This window comes from Talpa occidentalis, unplaced genomic scaffold (genome assembly GCF_014898055.3).
Source record: "Talpa occidentalis isolate TD23 unplaced genomic scaffold, MPIMG_talOcc4v2.1 talOcc4.2, whole genome shotgun sequence".
NCBI classification, from domain to species: Eukaryota; Metazoa; Chordata; class Mammalia; order Eulipotyphla; family Talpidae; genus Talpa; species Talpa occidentalis.
The window spans coordinates 123,074,375-123,096,193 of NW_023602073.1; the positions used below are offsets into that span (position 1 = coordinate 123,074,375).

Below are 21,819 nucleotides of genomic sequence, written 5' to 3' on the forward strand. Positions count from 1 at the left end.
CCTACAGGGGTCTGTCTTCTCCCTTCGAATATAAATTTTATAAGAGCACTGGCCTTTGTTCTTCCTCTATTCTAGTGCCTAGGACTATTGCTATCATATAGTAATCCTTAATTAATATTTGTTGAATGAATGAATTGACCAAGCTTACAGTTTTTAAACATTAAGAATAAGAAAAAAGCTAAACACAGGAACTTTTGGGACACCTATTCTGTATTATTTTGTTGTTGCTTTTTATTCTTTGTATGTTTTTGTGTAGTTGAGGTTGGTTCCTTAAGTAATAGGTAAGTTCTGTAGAGGTCCTCTTTATAAATTCAGTAAAAAATGAAAGGAGGAATTCATTTTCAAAGGTTGGTAATCTCAATCCTACTACAACATTCATTACATTTTATAAATTAATTTGAATTTCGGTGTGCTCACTATGTTAATAATGTATAGATCATCGGGTTCCACGGCAGCTAATTCTATTTTTTTAATTTTTAAAATTTTTTTCTAAAAAATATTTATTTATTTATATACGAGCACTGGGTACAGTCAGAAGCGCGGGAGGGTGAGAGGATTCACCAGAGCCAGAGCGGGGAACAGAAACAGGCAGACCGATGAAATACATTGCTGAGGGGAGCAGTGGGCGAGGCAGGAGAGGTCTGTGTGCCATGTGGGACCCTTGCTGGCGGCCAGGGATCCAACCGGTGCTGCAGAGGCTGCGGGCAGCTTCACAGCCCAGCGCTTAACTGCTGCGCCACTTGGGAGGCCCGGTAGCTAATTTAAACTGTTTGATGGTGATAGAATTTTGTTCGTAATTGCTTAAATGTCCTTGAAATTGATGGAAGCTTGAAGATGTTTTTCATATCAGGAATTTTGTTTTTGTCAGTTATAAAAATAACTAGTAATTGCTAATTGTCAGTGTTAATTTATAATTTCACCTAGTTGTTCTTTGTTTTGTGGGGAAGATGTTGGAAAAATTGAATTTCTTACAATTTTTGTTTAAAATTATTTAAGTGATTTACCTGCATTATTGTGTTCTAGTATAAAAACATAGTGGTGAAAACTTGGAAAAATCTTTTGTTAAATTTTTCCCCTGTGTAAAGTTCAGTCCTGTGTGATTTGGAATTCAGCTCTGTTTGTTTCTAGGATGCATATTTCTTATTTATATCTTAGAAAATGGACAGTAATTATATTAGTGCTATGAACATAAAGAGCCAGTGAAACAGTTGTTACATACTACTGTTTGATCTAATTTTTTCACTGAGTTAGTACCAATCATTTATTTCCTAGGTCTATATTTGAACTTTGGGGTCATGGAAAATCTCCGGAGGAGCTATATAATTCTCTTAGAAACTATCCTGTGGAGAAGATGGTGCGTAGAGCAACATGGTGTCATAAAGGTAAAGTTGCACATACTATAGAATAAATAAGCCTAAATATTTTTTTCTGCTTTTATTTTAGGTCCCGTTTTTACATTCAGATTCTACATATAAAATAAAGATTCACACATTTAATAAAACACTGACACAAGAAGAAAAAGTCAAACGAATAGATGTAAGTAAACTTAACAAAAACCAAAAACACCTGCGAGATTAATATAGTCTAGCCACTATTGCTAGATAATACTTAGTGTCTTTTAGGTGTTTATTTTGTACCACATTGTGCTAAGTATTTTTCTTGTTTTATTTAATACTGATATCTAGACTTACAATATGTTTGTTACTATATAAGCACTATTTTTCCTTTTGTATTTTTAAGGGCATTAGAATTGCTTTTATTTTTTAGGCACTTGAGTTTCTACCATTTGAAGGAAAAGTTAATTTAAAGAAGCCACAGCATATATTCTCTATTTTGGAAGATTATGGTTTAAACCCAAACTGCATCCCTGAGAATCCACATAATATTTATTTTGGTAGATGGGTAAGCAAGTTCTTTTTACCTGCTTTAGTTTGTTTCTTTAAAAATGAAATGCTGAGCCTTTATATTTGACTATTTGACTAAAGAACTTTAAAGTGGCTGGAGTCAGAACTACTGTATGTTTTTCAATCTGTGAAAAGTCTGTGGGTATGTGTGTGTTTTTCCAGAGGTTCCTATAAAGTGCATGAGACACATTAGATAATGGATCTGAGTAGAAGGTGTTGTACCTGGGACACTGACACAAGATTTCTTAGAAAGTCTAAACTTTTTTTTTAATAAAGCAGTGAAAGACCAAGTGCTGTGGAGGGACCTCATCTGTGGCACTAACCCATCTAGATTTACATTCTGAAAAGAAACTAAATTACTATGCAATAACAGTGAGTGAATGAGTAGAAGCTGTGCTTTTTCAATACAGAATGTTGTTTTTCAGGGGAGAAAAGTGATGGGCAAAGTTAACTCATTACCAACTCTGGAAAAATTGTGTAATTGAAATTTGGTTTGAAAAGTCAAAGGAAATGGCAGAACACTAAGTAAAATATATTTGTCTATTCCTCATTCATACTTTCTAACAGAACAAGTTTAGAGCAGTAGTAAGTGGAAATGGTTTTATTGTGAATGGTTATCTTAAATCTGTATACGTTTACTAATTTGAAAATTATTTCTGATCTAGATTGCAGATGGACAGAGAGAACTTATTGAGTCATACAGTGTCAAAAAGAGACACTTCATTGGAAATACCAGCATGGATGCTGGTTTATCATTCATCATGGCCAATCATGGAAAAGTGAAAGCAAATGATATTGTCTTTGATCCATTTGTTGGAACAGGTATTTTTATTTATTAATTAAGCCTGCATAGAAGTAGATGTTGCTTGTATTAGTCAAGGCCATTGTAATATTTTTGCTGAAAGTTTAAATAGACAATCATCTTTTAAATATCTTTAGATAGTGGCTAAGAGACAATCACATAGTTGTGTAATAGCTTCATTGGAGGTTAACAATGTTGCTTCTTTAGAGGCAATACTGATAGAATTTTGTGGGGTTTTTTTTCCCCCAAGTAAACCACTAGGGGGAAGCATACCATACATGGCAATATTATACATTGTGGACATGTGAAGCTGTATCGATTATTTGAATAGAAATACTCTTGGGGCAAGAAAGACTTGATTAATTGGAAAATTTGAGTTATAAGGTTAAAAAAATGTATTCCTCTTTTAAATTGATAACCATATACTTAGATGGAGAAAAACAATTAATATGCCTTATATTTGATTTGGTTTGAAAAAGTTCATAATTAAGTGTAAAAATAAGAAAAGTGACTAAGTAGCAATGGGGTAAGTTTTAATCTGCTGTGACCTGGGTTCTGTGTACACTTGATTGGGATGTCTGTGTAACTAACATAGGGTAAGAAGCCTGAAATTCCAAGTTTGCACCTCACTCTTTGAAAACATTTTCCTGCTTTAACCAACCTTTGTCTGCTTTTGCTCATAACCAAAAAGTAGTCATATTTTGTTTGCCTGGCTAAACCCATTGTGATTTAGACTATGTAGGAACCAATTATGCTTGTGGTTGGTGTTCCCTGGAGCCATCTTTCCCAGTCCAAAACCTTATAAGCAGAGAGAGGAATCATTTGTTGAATAGTGAGTACATCAGATACTGTGCTATGTACTCTCAGTGTTGCTGTATTATTTAATTCTTGTATTAATTAACATAGAGGTATTTTTTAAAGTCTTCCTTAGGAGAATATGGCACCGGCAGGTTAAGTGACTTGTTCAAGGTTATATAGTATATAAGTTTCATGAGATTTCACACTCAAGCAGTCTAACTCCAGAGCTCATGCTTTCAGTTACTATGATAGAACTGCCTCCCTCTGCATTCGGGTCTGTCATAAACTTATTTAGGAATATGCCCACTGTGATTAGGAAGATATAGTAACAAGGTTAAAAGATTTCCGGCTTGTGGAAGATTTTCTGGGTTTGTTGTTATATTAATACACCAGTGAATCTGTTCTTCCACTCCAACATGGTCTTCATTTATCCCACCCCCAGCACACGATCCATTTCTTTTTTCCTATGCTCTTTATCCTAAGCACCTCCCTCCACTTTCTGACATTTTTCGGGAAATAGTGAAAAACTTACAGAAAAGTTTTGCAGTTACAAGAATGTTTTGCAGTTACAAGTAATGCTTGCAGTGAATACTCTAGTGTGGTATATACCTTCCTAATGTTAGAGACAGAGCTCTAGGGTAAATTCCTGTAAGTGGAATTGCTGGGTTAAAGAGTATATGCATAATAGATTTATTCAATGCTGCCAAATTCTCCATTGTACCATTTTGTATTCTTGCCAGAAATATGAGAATCCTGGTCTCCCACAACCTCACCAGTAGCGTATATTGTCAAACTTTTGATTTTTTCCAATCTACTGGGTGAATGTTATCCCAACAAAGTGTTTGTACTTCACTTATTGTGAATGGATTCCAATAGTTTTTTAATATTTTAGGGGTCATTGAATGATCTTTAATGCCTTTTGCCCTGTTTTTTTGGTAGATTTTTTTGGTTCTCCTACTCCCCGCCCCTCCAATTTTTTTTTTAAGATTTATTTTATTTGTTTATGCACACAAGAACTGGGGTATAGGCCAGAGGTGTGAGGAGGTGAGAGGATTTACCAGAGATACTTGACATACACACATATACATAGACCAGACCACAAAATTTAATTACAGAGTTCTAGTATAGTGAAGTATCTTCCCTTGATCTGGATAAACTAAATATTATTAGTTTGCTAACTAATGCTAAGTGCCACAGCAGTCAAGCTATTGACTACTTGTAGTGTGCTAAGAGAAAAGGAGACTTGCCCCTCATTTGCTTTAGGGAAGCTCCTTAGAGTGGGTGATACAGATCATTTGTCTGTTTATATAGGACAATTAATAGGAAGTTAATTGCAATATCTAGCACAGTTCACATATAATAGAAAAGAGGAAGGTCTTTGCAAAGGTACTGCTAAAATACATTTTCATAGTTTGTATATAGCTTACGCATAATTTTTAGCATGTTAGCTAGTTTTTGGTGATTTTTGTTTTGAAGCTGGTAATAGCTAATAAATGTGAATAGGCACAGTTCTTAAGTACACATTGTCCTTTTTCTTGAGCCTTTGTCTCATTGATGGGTAGTACCTTCTGAAGGGCTGGAGATATAAGTAGCCCTGTGCCCTCCTCCTTGGCCATGCTTTTTTCACAAATTGATATGTTTTCCTTTATTTCCTTTTCAAGTATTTCCAACACTTTTCCATTTTAAAAGAACACAAATCAAAATGTATGCATTTCCCAGATACCTTCTCCACTGATCCTCATGACCTGTGATGTTTTGAAGGTTATAGTGTAAGTAAGGTAGAGCGCTTCTGGGAAACTGAAAAGAGAGTTATCTTATTTCCTGCCTAAATGGCTTTCCTTTTCCTTTTAGACAATCTGCTACTGTTGTGCAGAATGTTATTATTCACTACAGAAAAATTTCCTTTGCAGTGATTCTCATTTTAGTAAAACTTTTTTTGTGTTGTATATTTCCATTTTCCAAAGGGAGAAAAATATTTTATTACTAGGTCAGCTCTTAGCATTTAGGAAATACTGCTATTCTATCATGAGCATGACTGAAGGAATCGTCAGCATTGATATGTTGAATTCCTATGAAGGTTTCCTGCTTATGATATGATACAAGATTTGTGAGTGACATACAACTCTTATTAACTCTTATTAATTAAATAATCAAGTAAATGTACATTTACTTCAATTGGTGCTGACCCCAAAACGATGGCATAGTATGGAGAAAAGAAGTGGGTTAATTCCTTACCTTGTCAGTTATTATGTGACTTTAGGCTACATTCTTAAAATATTCCATCATTTATAAAATGGTTATAGTACTATATTGTGAGAATTAAGTGACATGACAAATGTATTTGAAATTCTAAGGAGGTGCTTGTCACATTGTAGATATTTAATTAACTGTAATGGTTATTGTTTTTTAATTATTAGTTTAAGAACTTACTTTTTTGGAGAAAGGTTAGATATGGGTAATATTGAGTGGTGAGGGTAAATACTTTGGCCACAAACTCATTTTCTAGTACCTTCTTTTACTAATTGCCAAGATATTAGTAGTTTGCAACTATTGGCAAATTAAGGCAGCAGAGAAATTGAGGATTAAAATTATAAATCTCTAGTTCTTTGGTTGTAATGAAAATAATTGGTACTGATGTACTAATATCTGCCTATTGCTGTATGTACTTGGTATGATTTAATAACAGCTATTTAGCTATCGCTCTCCCTTCTCCCTTACCCCTCTGGGGAGGGTCAGCACCTTTAGTCATTGAAAATGCACCATGGAGTGTATTGCTTGGTCTCTTCTACCTTCAGGTAACTCATAGGTGTAAGGAAAAGAATGTAGCTCCTTTGAAATGCAGAAATAAAAAACCAAACAAACACCCAAGGGGTTGAAGCATCTTTGAATTTGCAAAATGATAGACAAAAGAGCCAGGTGTTGGGAAATTGCCCTGGTTTAGGAAGAAGACTGGTAGCAAAGAAGTAAGTTAGGAAAAAGATAATAACTTTCTGTAAGTCTGTGTAGTAATCTCTGCTTCCCATTTGTCCACAACTTTTTCTAGTCTTTTTCCTGAGTCTATTAGTTTATCACTATTTTCTAGCAATATCCTTTTACTCAGGCTCCTAGTTTTGAGCTCTTTTTAAAAAAGGATAAAATAAATATACTAGTGTCATCATTTTTTTTTTCTTTTCTCTTAGCAAAACCAAAGTCCAGTCTCTCACTTTCATACTTTTGCAAAGCTTTCCACTTAAATCTCTAAAGGTGGAAATCATAAATTAGTTTCTGTGTTGTAAATTCCACTTATTGTGTCCTTTTGCCTGTACTGTATTACCCCAACCTTAAAGTGGTTGCTATTTAAGTAATGAGGAATTAAAACACTGAATTGCTAGTCTAAGTTACATGTGTGGTATTTTTACACTTGATGTTGTACTGAAACATTGGGTGAGTCATGTTACCTGCTCTCTCAACACTTCACTCCTCTGTTTTTATTACTACTTCCACCAGAAAGCCTCCAAGGAAACGCCAACAAACGTATAACTAAAGGCAAAAAATGCTTCAATTTTGTTGAAAAAGCAATTAGATATTAACAGTGATTATTACCCTGTAACCAATTCAGAGAAACTATAATAATTTTATTTAAAACTTTAAAAGCATAAAAGGAGGGCACAAACTCAACTAACAGATGAAATCTAACAGATTATTCATCTCCTTTCAGCTATGTGCTCTAAATTGGTTCTTCTCAAAACTCACCTTAACCAAATGGATAAGGTTCTGTTTAAGGAAGCACAGGAAAGCTTTTCTGTTCCCCTTGTCAACTAGTTCTTCTAGGTGAGTATCTGCCTTAATTGGCAGAATTGTAGTAATTCCTCATAATTTGGGTTAAGTGATTTTGTGAGTCTTCCCAGTCATCACATACATTACCTTCCCTAAAGATGGACTGTTCTTTTGTAGAGATCTTAGTTCTTATTTACCTTATCGCTTACATGTTTTTTCAGTTACTATGAGGGGACCTAGATTTTTATTTCTGCTGAACTTTTAGTTCTACATTTCTCTTCTTCATGGACTTACACAGGAAGTAGTCAGGTGCAGTATTTTTCATGAGCAAAGTATTTTTAGTATATGCTATCAGACTCTGTTTTAAATGGCTATGGAAGGAACAGCATTAGTTTATAGATCCTGACCTTCTGGAGGCACTACCCATCTTAATTTTAGAGATTACATTTCAAAGGATATAAGGGAAATAGCCCTTATTTTTATCCCTTATCTGAGTCTACATATCTTGTCATCTAAAAATATATTTTTAGTTTCAGCTGTTCAGACTTGACCAAGCACTAAGGGAAGTTTAATTTGGATAATAAAAAAATGTGAAGTTTAATAAAAAGTATAATTATTAAAAGTTAAATTAAATTGAATTTTTTTCTTACAAAATTAAAAAATACTACCTTTTATTTTAAGGGAATTCATTAATTTTTAAATCTGTTAGGATTTTTCTTCATATGTATATTGGCCATACCTACCAAATTGCTTAGTCCAATCAAAATTTTCTTTGAATGATTTGGAACTTTTCTTCTTGTATTGGTTATAATATTAACAGAAAAGTTATTGTATTGTTCTTATGTGTATTTGATAATAGTTAATAAAAATTTTATATTTTAAAATTAGAGTTGGTTCACTGTTTACAGAAGTAACTATAACTTGTTCTAATATTTTAATACCCTCTTTAGTTATTTGAAACTCTGTGACTTTAGGAGGAATTGAGCCCAAATATATTTATTGCTAGCTATTTGTGTGGCAGCTGTCTATGCTTATTTGTAAGAAATGAGCGAGTGCTTTTGTGTAGATCTCTCGAAATTACATAAAAATGTTTATATATTATTTTGACCAAATAAAGGTATTTTCCTTAGTAGTGCTCTTGAAAGCAGTGATGCCAGTGCATTTGTGATCAATGGAGTGGCATCTGCTCAAGGGTTCATTTAAACAGTCCTGGAACCTGCTAGATAAACATTATAGCCAGGACTACTGTCATTCTAGGGTATTCTGCCTGCAGTTACTTTGTAAGACTCTGAATCGTAGTAAGTAGTGGAAGAAACAAGAGTTTAGGACTTTCTGGTTAACAGAACATGCCTATGATTTTTTTCAGGTGGCCTTCTGATAGCATCTGCTCATTTTGGTGCATATGTGTATGGGACAGACATAGACTACAACACAGTTCACGGTTTGGGTGAGTACTGATCTTCTAGACGGTGTTATGGTCTCTGGTCTTGTAACAACTATACCTTTAAAATAATTTTCAATGGCATTAGATATATCTATTTCAAATGTTAAAATGCACAGTTGTGTTATAATTTTACTTATTTTTATAATAAATTTCATTGGGTATCTGCTTTTTATGAAGTCATCTAGTATGTATAAAGTGATCTGCTAGAGTAAAACAAGGATGAATAAGAACAAGCCTTCCTTTCAGAAGTATTTGTGTTCTTAGCAGGAGAGATTAAAAAAAAGAAGGTATACTATAAAGTTATGAACTTTAGGGTTGGGAAGGAATAAATAACAGAGAGGGACTAGCCATTTTGTAATCTACATATAAGTTTTAATAAAACCAGAGTGTTTTTATTTAAAGACTCTTTCTTTTATTCAGTAATCATTGAGTTTTTACTGGATTAATTTCTAGTCCTTGCATACCATATACATTTTTTAATTTTATAACTGACAAAAACATCTTTGAAATACTTACGGTAGCTGTAACTTTAAAATTCTGCCTTAGAATGAGGGTAAATTTGAGCATCTGCTTAGCTTTTAAAATATTTGGAAAATATTTCAAATTCTAGAAGTTTCACTGATTACGTATGATTGAATAAATTGAATCATACTGAAAAAATGTTTCTTTGTAGCTGAATAGTATTAAAAATGTCAAGTGTCATTGATGATTTTGAAATTATATTTGTGTTGTTATTCCATTGCTATAACTTGAATCAATCATTAGAAAACTTTTTATTTGCCTCATGTTATTATATTGGTGAAAATTTATTTTATTGTCTCTTGCTGAAGCAATTTGGTATGTTATACTTTATGACCTATATTTTTCCTTGTTTTGACTAAGGAATTCAGTAACATTTACTCTAAGGAAAATGAGTTATATTTTATCAAGTTTTACCAAAATGGGTTGACCAGAAAAAAAGATACTGTTTGCAATTTGTTAGATAAAAAATAAGTGCTAATAATTAGTGTAGTTTGCTTTTAGAAGCAGTATGATTGTTTTGAGGAAATAGTTCTATATAATCTAATTGAATTTTTATTTATTCAACTTATGTTTCAAAGTTGTAACTGCCTATCAGTTCACTAGGTAGAATTCTGATTGGGTAAAATTTCCTAAGAACTAATCCAAGATGCTGTTGATTTTGTTCTCTGATTCTTACACTTCTAGTCTTTTACTGTAAGATATTCCCAAGTTTATTCTATTTTATAAATATAAAACCTTTTCCACCAACCTAGTATGGGCCTGCTAACTACCATTTTTTCCCTTCTTCCTTTTGCCAACATGCTTCGTATAAAACTAGTATTTACTTGCTGCCTTTCCTTGATCTCTCACTCTTTCCTGAGTTTTTCCCAGATTCCATATTCACCAAAAACTCTTACTAAGCACAGTCTACAGTATTTGGAGATGCTGATCTTTGTAAAGTACCCCTCTTAATTTTCTAGACAATGAGCTCATTGGTGGTACTTTCATTTCTTTGTTTCATCTCAGCCTCCTTATGACCCTATAGTTTTCTTTGACCTTTCTTACATGTTGCTTTACTTCAGTCATCTTTCTTTAACCCCTTCTCCTATCATGCTACGTGTAAACATGATACTTTTTTTTTAATTTTTTGTTTTGTTTTTATTGTGAAATAGATCATAAAACAGAAGAGTATATAAAAATAGAATAATTATAGAACACACACTTATGTAAACACCACCTAGGATAATAAAAAAATGTCATTCTTATGGATTCAACGTAAATTTACATATATAGAAAGCGGTCTCCCAAATGTTTGTATGTATTCTGGCCTGCAACCACCTGCTGAATTTGTTTTTTAGGTATCTCCGGCATATTAGGATTGATAAATCGCAAATGAATCTCATGTTTCTTCTTCAGTTTGTTTCTCTTCTTGGTTTCTGTGATCTTAAGTGATGATGTCATCATCCATTTGTGTCTCTTAAAATAGAAATTTTGAACTTCTTCCTTCAACCTTCCCTTTAATTTTTTACCAGTGATGTCTACATTTTTGCTTCCCCTGTCCATGGTCACAGCTTCTGTATTTCCCAAGTTAGCTCTCTTTGTTTCTATTCCATTCATCTGATTCTTCACTATCTACATGGATGTGTTTGCTGATGAAGGCAAGGGACCATGTTCTGTTCAACACTGTATTTTACTAGTATATGCTTTGAATATAATAAGTAGTGAGTGAGTCTTTTCTTGTTATTGTTGAAATAGTGTTGGTTTATGACATAGAAGTTTCAGGTGTAAAGCATTATATTTTGACATCTGTATATGTTGTGTTAAACTTGCCACCAAAAGTCTAATTTCCACCCACCCACCCACTATAAAATTGATCTCTTATACCTGTTTTAACCACTCCCCATGTTACTGTTTAATAAGTTGAAATAAAAATAATTATATAATAAAACGAGAGTTTTAAATGAAAGCATTTTAGCAAATGTAAATTTAGATTATTTAAGCATTACTTTTAGTTAAATGACAGGAAGTAGGAATACTTTGTTTGATTTAGTATTTTCTTTGATATTTTCCTTTATATTTCCCTTCAGGAAAGGCTAGTAGGAAAAACCAGAAATGGAGAGGACCAGACGAAAACATTAGGGCAAATCTTCGTCAATATGGTTTAGAGAAATATTACCTTGATGTCCTGGTTTCAGATGCGTCTAAACCTTCTTGGAGGAAGGGCACATATTTTGATGCAATCATCACTGATCGTAAGTTTTCAGTACAAAAATAGGAGTAAGATTGTTTTCCTAAAGTCATTTATATTAAGTACAAAATTTATGAACACATAAAAAATATCAACTTGTCTTAGTATTTCCTCCACTCTTGACTTTTGTACAAAGTGAGAAGAAAATTATGAAGGTAGACTAGAATATAATTAAATTTTTTTAACTATATAGATTAATTTGCATCCCTTTTATTTTTTAACTTATATTTTTGAGGTATATAAATTTGTTTTTATATTTGACTGTAATTGGCTATTAGTATACTGACTGTAGCCAAAAGGTCGTTTGTAATTATGGTATCAGATTTCAAAGAAGAGTGTTTCATTTCTCCATGTGTAACCTTTTGTGTTTTTGTAGCCCCTGTTTTCACTGGCATCTCCTCTCTAGAATTATAAGAACTTTGGGATTCTGTGAACTGCTGGGCTTGTGAACCTGCTGAGCTTCAAAAATGTGTATGAGAGCTTGTTTTTCATGCTCATGAGTTCTTTAGCTTTTCAGGCATCCTATCTGAGAACAGCATTTACTTTTCTAGAGTATTTGGCAGTAAATCTGTAAGCAGTGGCAAAGTCATTTCTCAAACCATCCATCTCAGCCCTCTTCGGTTTTTTCTTGACTTAGATGGTTTCAAATCTAACAAAAGAAAAATTATCAAGGCATTGCAATATCAGTATTTATATACTTTATGAAAGTTGGATAATTTTCTATTCGGAGTCTGCTTTATTTTTCTCCCTTTGTATGTATATTTTTATGAGATATGTCATTTTTTTCTTATTGAGAGTGAGTTGTATACATTGTGCCCCTGTCTCTTATACACATCTCTTTATTTCCCTGTGTTTTCCTAAGAATTAGAGAGTCTCTTAGATAACGAAAGTATGGTTATTAAAATTAGTAAATTGATTTAATACTTTAATCTACAGTTTTTCATTCAGTTTTGTCTGTTGACCCAGTAATATGTTTTATAGCACACTTTCCCCTTAAGATTAGTATCCAGTGTAGAGTCAGGTATTGCATTTCCTAATATCTTCTATACCTCCTTTGATTTGTAACATTTTCTTAACCTTTCTTGAGATTTGTAACTTTTACATTTTTGGAAGAACATAGGCTCCTGCAAACCTCCTCCTCCCCCCATGTTTTGAATAGAATATTTCTCACATTATGTATTCTCAGATGGAATATTACATAGATGATGATGTATCCTCCTCAGAGTGTCACATCTGGAGGCACATGATGTCCATCTGCTACTCACTGATGATTAGGTGACTTTTAATAATCTGTGTTACATGTATTTTCTGTCTAGCTCCATATGGTATCAGAGAGTCTACAAGAAGAACAGGTTCAGAGAAGGAAATACCAAAGGGGATGGAAAAGTGGTATGTGATTTAAGCACATTGCTTCTTTTCAGTGAACTTAGTTTAAGTTTTATAGTTTTACACTGATTTTGATATTTTGTTTTCTTTGTCAGTCCAGAAAGTCACGTTCCTGTTTCCTTGAGTTATCATCTGAGTGATATGTTTTTTGACCTGTTAAACTTTGCAGCTGAGACTCTCGTACTAGGTGGAAGGCTGGTTTATTGGTTACCAGTGTACACACCAGAGTATGTAATATTAAATAATTTTGTTTTTGATATCATTTTTCTTGTGGTGTTTGTATATACCTAATTCATTCCTTATCTCTAATTGTATTCAGGGTATATATCTTTGTAATCAATGTGTATGAAGCCTTTTGTTTATTGTATATATATATATAAAATAGACCCCTTTTATTGATCTAATTGCTTTGACCTTTTTATTTGACATAAAGTTGGCAAGGTATGACTTGTGAGCCAAACATGGTCCTTAGCCTCTTTTTGAAACCATTTGTGCTAAGACTTACTTTCACAATTTTTAAAGTGTTGATAAAAAGGAAAGAAACAACATAGGGCAGAAATATGTATGTGACAGAAGTTCATATGACCCACAAATACTAAAATATTTGCGATTTGGCCCTTTAGAGAAAAAATTGCCAGTCCCTGTTGTGTACCACATTTAGCTCAATGCATGGCATATCATAACTGTTCAGTAGCTGTTTTGTCAGGTCACAGACAGATAATTTTTAACATCAAATGAGTGATTCTCTGTCTCCTGCTACTTAACTTTAATGTATGTTGGTAATTATGATTACTTTAAATGCAAGACATCTTTTTTAAAAGCCAAGACCAAAATAAAAACTATGCATATATTTAAAACCCTGATAATATTTAGCATTATTTGTCTGGGTTTTATTATTTAATAATAACCAATTATAATAGAGCTCTTTTATCTTGATGCAAAACATTAAAAAAGACAGGATCTTTATATTTAAAAAGGTAATACCAAATTCAAAATTTAGCAATTCAATATGCTATAGGAATTTTTTTTTAAAAATCACTTGAATTTATAGGAATTATCAATCTGTTCTCTCTGTACATTTTTATAAAATACATAATTCTTTTACTTTTTGAGAGTGAGTTGTATATGTGCTGATCCTTTACCCCTGTATTTTAATGTGTATTCTTAAAAACAAGGATAGTCTATTTGATAGCCAAAGCAGAGTTCTCAATTTTAGTAAAATTGAATTTAGTAAATTCATTTACTATGAATATTGTGCAAAAAACATTTTCAAATAGTGTTAACTTGTTTGTCCTTTCACAATGGTAGATGGTTCCTCAGCATTTGGAAGCCATGCTCGTTTTTGTTTGTTTTGTAAATGTATTAGAAATTGCCATGGCTCAACTTGATCATACATTTGTTTATCAGCTGATGAGACTACATATTCATGCCCATGCCTTTTATTTTATTTATTTATTTATTTTTTACATAATAAATTTTATTTTTTATTCCCCCATACAATTGCAACCCCCACATTCTGACCCCAATCCCTCCCCTCCCGCCCCCACCCCCCAAAAAGTGTCTCTGGTTCATAGTCTTTTGTTGGTTTTGATTTTCACTTTCTTATAGTTATTCATTTTCCTGGCCCCTTATTTAAGTTTTCTAGATTCCCGCTATGAGTGAGACCATCCAGTATTTTTCTTTTTCTTTTTGGCTTATTTCGCTGAGCATGATCCCTTCCAGCGCCATCCATGTTGCTGCAAATTGCATGTGTTTATCTTTTTTGAATGCTGAGTAATATTCCATGGTATATATGTACCACATCTTCTTGATCCAGTCATCTATTTTTGGGCATTTGGGTTGTTTCCAAAGCTTAGCTATTGTAAACAGTGCTGCTATAAACATAGGGGTGCAGGTGTTCTTTGGAATTGATGTGTCTGTGTCCTTTGGGTAAATACCTAGGAGTGGAATTGCTGGATCATATGGAAGCTCTATGTTTAGTAGGTCCAGAAATCTCCACACAGCTCTCCATAGTGGTTGGACCAGTTTGCACTCCCACGAACAGTGTAGAAGAGTTCCTTTTTCTCTACAACCTCGCCAACATTTGTTGTTGCTAGTTTTTTTAATATGTCATGCCCATGCCTTTTAACAGTGCATTTATATTTTATTGCCAGTGATAATCTCATTTAATCTCTTCATTTTATAAATAAAATTAACTCCGAGAAATGAAATGACTTATATGCAGTTAAAAACTAGTTAGCTAATTTATTTCCTTATTCCCAGTACTGTGTTCATTTAATTCAACATCCTGCTAAATCTGACATACCTGGTATGTGCAGTTGTAGATGGGGTTTTATTAATATCAGCAAAGAGTATATTTCCTTGAAAAAGTGGTTCCTCCTTTACCAAGACATATACAACTGGTAATCTTACTTGTATTTTTTAATTCAAGTGTCTGGGCTAAGATTTTTAAAATCTATTTTGCAGTTATTTCAAACTTACAGAAAAATTTAAGATTGTGCACAAAAATCTTCCATGTCTACCCTTATCCAGATTTTCCAGCTATTAAGACATATACTTAACCTATCCCACTTCCCTTTATCCCACCTCACTTTGGCACATACCCATTAGTCTACATAAGTCATTATCACTAGTTTTTTGGGGAACTATTTGAGGAGTTACAGATATGATGCTTCATCACCCTTACACATATTTCATTGTATTCCTCAAAAACAAGAACATACTTGTCAAACCACTTCCAGGTTTGGAATACATTGATAGCAACTATATTGGAGAAACCTGACAAGAGAATGCATGATCAGAGGATCAGCTTTAAGACTATCCAGTTCACATTCAAATTTTATTAATTGCAATCATCCAGGAAAATGGAGTGCAGTGACCCATCATGTCATTTTCCTCCAGGCTGGAATATTTTCTCAATCTTTCCGTTTGTATCCTTGACAGTTTTTTAGAGTACATGTCTTGTGTTTGGGAGGTTGACTCTAAAGCTGGATCCATCTGATGTTTCTTCTATGAACAGGTAAATGCTTTCTTGGTAAGAATACCACAAAAATAATACTGTGCATTACATCACAGAGTCAGCACACAAAGTCAGCCCCACTGACAGTCTTAAAGTTGATCATCTGATCAGTCTTAAAGTTGATCATCTGACCATCTTGACCAAGCATTCTCTGTCAGGTTTCTCAACTGTGAGCAGTCATTTTCCCCTTTGATTAGTTTATCACAGGAACATGTCCCAAGATTGTTGCAGTGTCTTGTTTTTCATCTAAGCACTGCTTAGATGAAATTAAAAACTCTGTTGTCATTAAAAACTCTATTGTCAACAGCCCCTATAATGAATTTTCTGTTTGATCTTCTGCATCTGTAAGTTGTCATTCTACTGTAAGGAAGAGTTTTCTCCCCATTAATTTAGTAATTTGTGTTGGTATGAAGTTATTGATTCTTACATTATTCATCAGGTTATAATTTATTACTATCATTATCTTGTTGCTCAAATTGTCTCAGATTTGATCAGTGGCAGTCTCTTTGAGGTGGCTCCTCTGTGCTTTTGAAATATTCCCACTAGTTTCTGTGCTTTCTGGCATTTACTGTTTTGTAGTTTATTATTTAATTATAACAGAAATTATATGTGGTTAAGAATATCTTTTGTAGTTCTTTTATTCCTTGCTTTTAACAAAAAATTAAATTGGAGGATCTTTTAACTATTTCAGTGTTTTTAAAGACCTTAAAAAGTGACCAATGTGTAATTCTTTAGTAATGTCTTCATTTTAATAATTTCCGACAAGAGATGATTTCCAAATGCATATAACCAAAGGGATAACTTAAAAAAGTAAGAAAGGGGAGACATTCTTTTTTCCCCCTGTCTTAGATGTTTTACCAAGTAATACATTTTGTCCTGGTTTATGGCTAAGTGGTAAAATTCTGGTCATTTTTCAAGATGAGGCTTAATTGTCAGCACACCTTAACTGACACTTTCCCAGGCCCTTTTTAGGACAGTTAATCCTTCATTTGTGCTCTCGGAATAGTTTAGCTTACTACTCGGAGACTTAGCACATAAAATTATGTAGACTATTTATATTTCTGGGTTTATTACGTCTAATATCAGCTATTTGTAAGTGACCTTGAAGATCTATGTAATGCTCATTTGGAAGGGCATAAATTCAACTGTGTGTTTTATGATAGAGGAGTTGGTAACCTAGTACATGAGTATAACAGTTTGAACAGCTTCCACATATCCATATAGTGTCATTTTCTAATTGTTATAACGCACAGATAACTCTCTTGAAGTGATTAGAAATTTTGTTTCTTTGTGAAAATGTCCTTTAATAGAAATCCAAATGTTAGTGCTTGTAATAAAAATGATGACAAAGAAACATAATGAAGTATGCCTCAGAGTGGATTTGGGGATAAATCTTAATTGTAGTAAAATGAATTTTATAATGCCTTAACAGTGAAGAGAACATGTTTTTCATCCTTACTTATCAAACAGGAAATAGTTATTCCTTAAACTGTTTTTAGTAGATGCTCTAATCAACGCAAAATCTGTTTCTCAAATGAGAGTTAAAGTGCTGATAACATTTGGAAATAGTTGGCTTGAGGCATAAAGACTCACAGAAAAATGAGTGTCAAAGCTGATTCATGGAAAAGTGAGATTATACACATTTTAGTTTTTTTAAAAAAATTGAAATACAATTTGTATATACTATGAAAGTCATTCTTTTAAAGTATATAACTCCATGGTATTTAGAAAACCCACAGAATTTTGCATATCACCATTGTCTTTTTCCAGAACATTTTTGTTACCCCAAAATGTAACCCCCACACACATGAGCAGTCACCACCAATCTTTACCTATTATCTATCTATCAATCTATGGATTTGCCTATTCTGGCTGATTTAGGTCTTAAATAGATGATTGGATTGCAGGGGAAAAGTAATAAAAATGGGGCTTTGAAATAGAATACCATGCTATCCTGGTAGTTTAGGCATAGTACAGATTTATAAGTTCTATTAAGGGTTTGCAGTCAATTAACTGAAATACCATTTTACAGATTATTGGTAGGTTATGTGGATAGTTAGGATGTGTGAAACGAAATGGTGTAAGATGTAGTGAGAAGTCCCATACTATACTGGACAACCCCCATGATGATCCTGTGTGGGGTGGACATATGAGTGTTCATTACAGCTGCTCTTTCTTTAGATACACTGAAGAGATGGTGCCCTGCCACCCTTGCCTGAAACTCATTAGCAACTGTGAGCAAAAGCTTTCTAGTCACACATCAAGGCGCTTGATAACAATGGAAAAAGTGAAGAAATTTGAGGTAAGTTACCCTACAATTTTTCAGATAAATTCTGAAAGAATCAGAAGTAGATTTTCCTAGTTTCTCTATAATAGATTTTATAAATGTCAGTCCTTGCTTTTTAAAAACTGATGTATCCATTCACTAAGAGGCAAAAATTGAAGACGTGTGTGGCATTTGGAGGGCATGAAAGGGATATAGAGGTTGAGTAGAATAAAAAAGAGTTCACCTTAACTTCTCAGGGTTTATTTGACATTCTCATCACTGACCGAGTTATAAAACAGAGCACTCTTAAACAACTAGCAATATACTAGTTGCTAACTACTACTCTGCTACTAGTTACTGTTTTTCTACAAAGCAGAACCTACTTGTTTGCAGACTGTAATAAAGAGAAAATGTTGCTTTATAAAAGGGTCCTTGGCTCTGTAGGGCAAGCAGAAAAGAATGAAGTGTTAATTGCCTGAAGATTTTATCATACCCATCTCTACATTTGATTTCCTTCATCTGATTACAATTTATGTATTGTAATGAAAACTAATTTTTGACAGTTCTTTTTGCACATATTTTATAAACTTCTTTTTTTTTTTGTACTTTTCATTTCCATTTTCTGTCTCTGGACTCTTACTACCTTATGCCTGGTTTATGCTGATATTCTAAATTATCTTCCTAAAAACACCTCATTCATTATGTCACTTATCTATGCAAAATTTTTTAGTGACTCAATTTTCAGTGTAGCATAAATTTTCATTAACAGGCTCTTATATTAGTACATTTCAGGAAACATGTATTTAAGTAGTCTGTTGGAAACATAAACATACACAGATATATGTATTTATATTATATATGTGATATAATTAAAAGAAGAATATTTGGTATTCATTTTTAAAGCAAATACTGTAGTTTACATTCAAATAGTACATCCTTCAGGTCATGCTTAGCACTCATATTTATGTCATAATTATTCAGCAAGTTCTTGAAACTTACGTTTTAGATTACTATGTTAATAGTAAGCAGTTATTTTGCTTTGTATCAATAGTAGCACCTTGCTTCTCTTCAAGCTATCTCACTGGTCTTTACTGCTCACATTTTGTACCAGAGAGGTACTTAAGTTGTTTTTGAACATTAAATCCTGTTCTAAGGATGATGATTTACCATTAACATTTAAAATAGTAAGCAGAATTAAAAATTCCAGAAGAGTAATCTTCAAATTGTTTGACACAGTAATAATCTGTCAGGGTGCCAATTTTGAATGACCAGCTTTTATTTAGATAGGCAGTAGAAACCTTCTGAACTAACCTCTATTTCATACTCAGTTGATTAACCAGTACTGTACTAGTCATTTCTATTCTAATGGCAAAATTAAGACCGGTTCTGGACAATTTCACATTTGCTTTCCTCTGAGTTTAATTTTTAATAGTCTGGTATATTTTTCCAGATTATAATATTTCTCTAAGTAAATGTGACAGAAGAAGTAATAATGTTTCAAGGATGCTTCTGAGAATTGTCTTCGTAGAAATTATAAAAAAGATTACTTAGATATTTTAAAATCTATAAAGGCAGTGTTTTTATTTTGTTTTGGTTGCTTGTTCTTTATCATTTTATTTTATCCTTTTCAAATTGATTTTAAAAAAACAAGGAAAAAGACAAATGCTCAAGGATTATTTTGAAATGGTCTTCACTTTATAATACCAAATTTAATCAGTGAGTTTTAACTAGGATGAAGTTTACTATAATTGAAAATACTTTGTCATGTTAAATTAATCATGCTTGGTTTTCAGTTAATTCCTTCACTTCTACCTTCTGTTTGTTTAAAGAGGAGTGTACATAATTGCATCAAGATCTTAGTCTTTTATAATGTAATTGATGACATAAAATCGTCAAACAGTTCTCATATGCGTCTAACAAATTATTCTTGAGCTTGTTCAGTGTTGTTGATCTTGGCAATGGAAAACTATTAATTTTAGATTCTTACACTTGTACACTGTGTCTTTTCATTCTTGATTTGTCACTTGTTAGATTTCACTTCAGTATAACTTTTGACCTACTTGATATTTTGTTAAAAACTGTTCTCCCTTTCCCTCCTTTTAAAATGTAAACATATGTAATAAATGCAAAAATTGTCTAAAGAATATGAATATTTTACAGAGTTTTATATCTATATATTATTGGTTAGAGTTTTTATACTTGCTTGTTGAGCGTTAGTAGTCTTGTTAGCCTTGTTGAAATTATAAAGATGCACAAGAGCCAAATTTTGTCATTACTCTCTGTTGACGTAGATGGAAATTGAAGTGAATGATAACACTTTTATATTATTTACAAAGCTCTCATATCCATTTAACCTTATTATTTTTGCCCATTTTAGAGATGAGGAAGTGGCCTGGGTCTGGACCAGTTTGTTTAAATAGGAAGTGGTCAAGTTGAGAACAAAACTCCTCTTGTACTTGAGATTCTGTGTCCTTTTTCTACATGTTTTTCCTCTTAACTAAAACACATTGCTACCTTTAAAATATGCCAGGATTCAAAGGGAAATACTCTCGAGTGGCATGTTACTAGTTTCTAAAAATAGTATTTCTTTGTTGCTTGTAGGGCTAGGGTAGAATGTGACTTGTTTTACCAGAACTCATTTTTCCTTTCCATGCTGCTATATATAGTCGTGGTCACAGTGGTTATTCCTGTAAAACACTTTTCTCATGTAAAAGTCATTGGATAAAAACGCTGATCTTCAGAGTTGTGCAGAACAGATCAGAATATTAGTGTAATAGTTACGTTTTCAATGGAAGCCACATAAAACATTATACTCTCTCTAGTGCTCTACTAATTATTCTACTAATACCGGACAAATGAAAGAGTATCCAAAGTCGCCATTTTCAGAAACTCCTTGAAACCCCTTTTAAACGTTTGTGCATTTTTATAGACTACTCTTTAGTACTTGCATAATTATAAAAAAAAAATTTTAATTGCCATTGCACTAAATGGGCCACCATGTGCCCTGTTTGTTTTGTGACTTGTTTCTCTGACATGTTACCATGTCAGAAGTACCAAAGGATAGGTAACTTTAATTCTGGGTATTACATGGAAATTAATTTAAAGATATATGTATAAATCAGTTGTCAACTTTTGCAGCTAGCCAGTATAATTAAGATGATTTAAAATAGGGACTGTTTGGAGGTCATAGTGGCAGGAGATGAAAGGCTGTAAACATTTTATTTTGGCTTGAATGAGAGTCCAGTAACATATGAAGCTGATGAAGTCTTCATTTATCAGAAAGGAAGGTGGCAAAGTTGAGCGATTTGACTGAAGAACTGAAAGATTTTGAACCTATGAAGGGAGTAAGAATCATTAACATTTAACAGTATATTTTAAATAAGGAAGAGATGAGACTGAGATAACTTGTTCAACAAAATGGCATATAGATGACATAATGAAGTGCAACAAATTAGTCTTTGTGATAAGTAGTTTACATATTAAAATGATAGTATTGTGCTTATCATAAACTGCTGTTTTGCTGACTTGGTTGTGACTATTTACATTACGTGTTATCCTTTCTCAGAATTTGTGAATTCGTGGTTTTTTGTTTTTTTTTTTAAAGATTTATTTATTTATTTATACAAGCACTGGGTACAGTGCTCACCTGCCAGTGCCACCAGGAAGACCCTTGGAAAGTATTTTATTTATTTATT

At 32.9% G+C, this 21,819-nt stretch overlaps 1 protein-coding gene across 2 annotated transcripts in view; it reads left to right on the top strand.

Moving 5' to 3' along the window:
• The window catches only part of TRMT11 (tRNA methyltransferase 11 homolog), a 45,873-nt gene that overhangs the window by 12,374 nt on the left and 11,680 nt on the right, over positions 1-21,819 (top strand). The window contains exons 4-12 of one of the 2 annotated variants that reach the window (XM_037520360.1): positions 1,273-1,354; positions 1,444-1,536; positions 1,768-1,902; positions 2,570-2,726; positions 8,627-8,707; positions 11,293-11,457; positions 12,770-12,842; positions 12,935-13,066; positions 18,040-18,160. In XM_037520360.1, the coding sequence (XP_037376257.1) occupies positions 1,273-1,354; positions 1,444-1,536; positions 1,768-1,902; positions 2,570-2,726; positions 8,627-8,707; positions 11,293-11,457; positions 12,770-12,842; positions 12,935-13,066; positions 18,040-18,160 (1,039 nt within the window). The remainder of the gene's footprint in view (positions 1-1,272; positions 1,355-1,443; positions 1,537-1,767; positions 1,903-2,569; positions 2,727-8,626; positions 8,708-11,292; positions 11,458-12,769; positions 12,843-12,934; positions 13,067-18,039; positions 18,161-21,819) is intronic. The other variant, XM_054697810.1, reaches the window with a different exon arrangement.